We start from the raw sequence: 2,997 nt of genomic DNA on the forward strand, positions 1-2,997 counted from the left end.
TTGTATATAATGATTTCATCTCTAATTTAATGAATTGTTTTTATTAGCTGCATATAAATGATTATATAAGATATTATATAATAATTTATATGCAGCTGTCGGCATCGTTTTTATTGTGTTGAGATGTGTGCTGTAATAAATGTAATAAATAAATAAATAAAAATATAATTCATAAGGTGAGGTATCAAGTTGTTTTGAACACAAACCGACTGAAGGTTGTAAAACAATTTGTCGCTTGTTTACACTGAGCTCGTATATTGAAGTCGTTACATGGTGATAGCGTCACCATGTAATGACTTATAATTTAAGTTTGACACTTAAGATCAGATTCAACGAGTATGACGATGGATCTGGTATGACGTCAGAGAATTTTACCTATCGATCCAACCCCAAATAACAGGATGAAGGCAAGATTTTCCCGCAAGAAATTATAGCTGAGATTCCTTTTTTTTTATGTAGACTGGGAACTAGTCGGACACTGTACCGTCTTATCTATACATATAATTAAAATTGGAGTGTCTGTTTGTAATATTGAAATAACCATTTTTTACTACTTGCATATGAATATCTCGGTACATACACCAAAATAACATTTTTACAATTATTGTCTGTCTGTCTGTCTGTTCCGGCTAATCTCTGAAATGGCTGGACCGATTTTGATGGGACTTTGGCCGGTAGCTGTAATAAGGAGTAACTTAGGCTAACTTTATTTCAGAAACATAAAGTTAAATTACAGGCGGATGAAGTCGCGGAAACAGCTAGTTATATATATATATTCAAATACAAATTTAGAATAAAAAGTACAGTTCCATACATTAGCCAGTAACAACAAGTATTTATATCAGCTGTCTACAGTGCCGTGCCGGCGACTGAGACAGGCACACGTGCGCATAGCTCGCTGATTATTATCTATTTTACTTACATATTTTGTATACCGGTTGCTAATGCATCGGTGCAGCTGTGTTTGTGATAATGGATAGTTTCGTGCGGTCACAGAGCGTTAGCTCAATTCAATCGTTAGTTCACAGTGACGTATGCGAAGATATGGCGACTAATGAGTGTGAACAGGTAGACGAAACCGTGTTAGTACATAGTGAGATACAGCGGCAAGTGGAAAAAAGGTTAAGGGAAGACAGCAGCGGCAGCAAAGATGCTGACGAAGATGGATTTATTACCGTTACTAGAAAACCAAAACGATTACTGCGTAGTTTGTCAAACAACAAAAATCAAGAAAATGTTACCGACAACTTTGAAATTATTGTATCTTCGAAAGATATACTGCCCAAACAAATAGGAATGGCAAAGTTATTAAAGTCTGAAAATATTACTAATATATTGAGAATTAAGTATAAGGGACCTTACCGCTTAATTATATCCTTTAAGGATAAAGAAGATGCAGAGAAGTTGTTAAATTGTCAAAAGTTTATGGAATTGAATTATAGATGCCAATGGTCAAATCAAGTTTATTTTACATATGGTGTAGTTAAAGACATCGACCTCGATATAGGAGAAGACGAAATTCTTAAATTATTTGAAAGCGAACAAGAAATTATATCTGTAAGAAGGCTCAAACGATTAACAGACAAGGGTCAATGGGTTAACAGCGAAGTAATACGTCTTTGTTTCCGAAGTCCATCTTTGCCCTCGTATATTTATGGATACGGCTGCCGGTTCAAGGTGGAAACATATACATTCCCAGTCTCCCAATGCTCGGGATGTTGGAAATTTGGCCACGTAAAACGAGCTTGTCCTACAAATAAAGTAAAATGCCCCAAATGTGGAGGATCTCATGATAACTGTGAGACTACACAATTTGTATGTATAAACTGCAATGGCTCTCACATGGCACTTGACAAAGGATGTCCGCTATTTATAAAGGAACAGGAAATTAGAAAGTTAATGAGCAAAAATAACTGTATCTACAAACAAGCTCTCAATTTATATGCCCAACAAAAACTTAAAACAACAAGGAAACAAAATCTCACTACTGTTAATTCGATACCAGACAATATATCTTCTACTTTAAATAGATCATACCGTGATGCACTCATGACGAAGGAATTTAATATTGATCAATTTACAGTTAATGAGGAAACAAATGACTCGGACAACAATACAGATGAAAGAACACCAAATATAACATACAAGACAGGAAATAAACCTAAAAAGAAGAAAAATAAAAGAAACCTAAAATCAATTAATAGGGAAGTTGAATTAGATGACACAGTCACTGAGACGCGAACGAATAACAATGACGATGATAAGGAAAGTAATAGAAAACATAAAGTTCCAATGATTATCAAGATATTGCGTAAAATGCAACAAATAATTTTATCCGAAAAAGCATGTGAAGAAAAAATTATAATGTGTACTAAGAGCATAGTGGAAGAAATAATGTGTTATGTTATGAGTGTTATCAGTGAGGGAGATGTCATTAATAAAATATACAAAATGTTTAATAATGGCTAGATACACCAATAGTAAATGTGATATTAATATCTTACAATGGAATTCACAAAGTATACGACCTAAGTTGGTAGATTTTGATCTATTGTTAAATAGGGAAAAAATTCACATAGCAGTGATTAGCGAAACTTGGTTAGAACCAGAATCGGCCTTTAATATATCGGCGTATAATATTTTTAGAAAAGACAGGGATGATTCTTACGGTGGGGTAGCTGTGCTATGTCATAAATCAATAAAAGCAATGATAAATCCAATAGATATAGCGAATAATGGCATAGAACTTATTAACATTAAAATAATGAATTGTAAACTTATTAAAAATATTATATCTATATATTGCCCACCTTCTGTACGTACTTCTCAGTTTGATTGGGATAGCATATTTTCATGTTTCTCCACCAACTCAATTGTACTTGGTGATTTTAATGGGCACCATTCAAATTGGTCATGTAAAACTGATACAAGAGGTACACAATTATTCGATAGCTCCCTTGATAATGGATATATTTCAATTAATGACGGCAACCCTAC

General features: G+C 33.7%; 1 protein-coding gene across 1 annotated transcript; it reads left to right on the forward strand.

Annotated features, from left to right (window-relative positions):
- Nucleotides 1-972: 972 nt before the first annotated feature.
- LOC131845630 (uncharacterized) lies at nucleotides 973-2,469 on the forward strand. The gene has a single exon (XM_059194710.1). The coding sequence runs from the start codon at nucleotides 973-975 to the stop codon at nucleotides 2,467-2,469; it is 1,497 nt and encodes a 498-aa protein (XP_059050693.1).
- The last annotated feature ends 528 nt before the right edge of the window (nucleotides 2,470-2,997 follow it).

Source organism: Achroia grisella, unplaced genomic scaffold (genome assembly GCF_030625045.1).
Source record: "Achroia grisella isolate CSIRO2021 unplaced genomic scaffold, CSIRO_AGI_Agris_v1 utg478, whole genome shotgun sequence".
NCBI lineage: Eukaryota > Metazoa > Arthropoda > Insecta > Lepidoptera > Pyralidae > Achroia > Achroia grisella.

Coding starts and splice junctions, on each gene's coding strand:
- LOC131845630 (XM_059194710.1), top strand. CDS start 973: ATGGATAGTTTCGTGCGGTCACAGAGCGTTAGCTCAATTCAATCGTTA.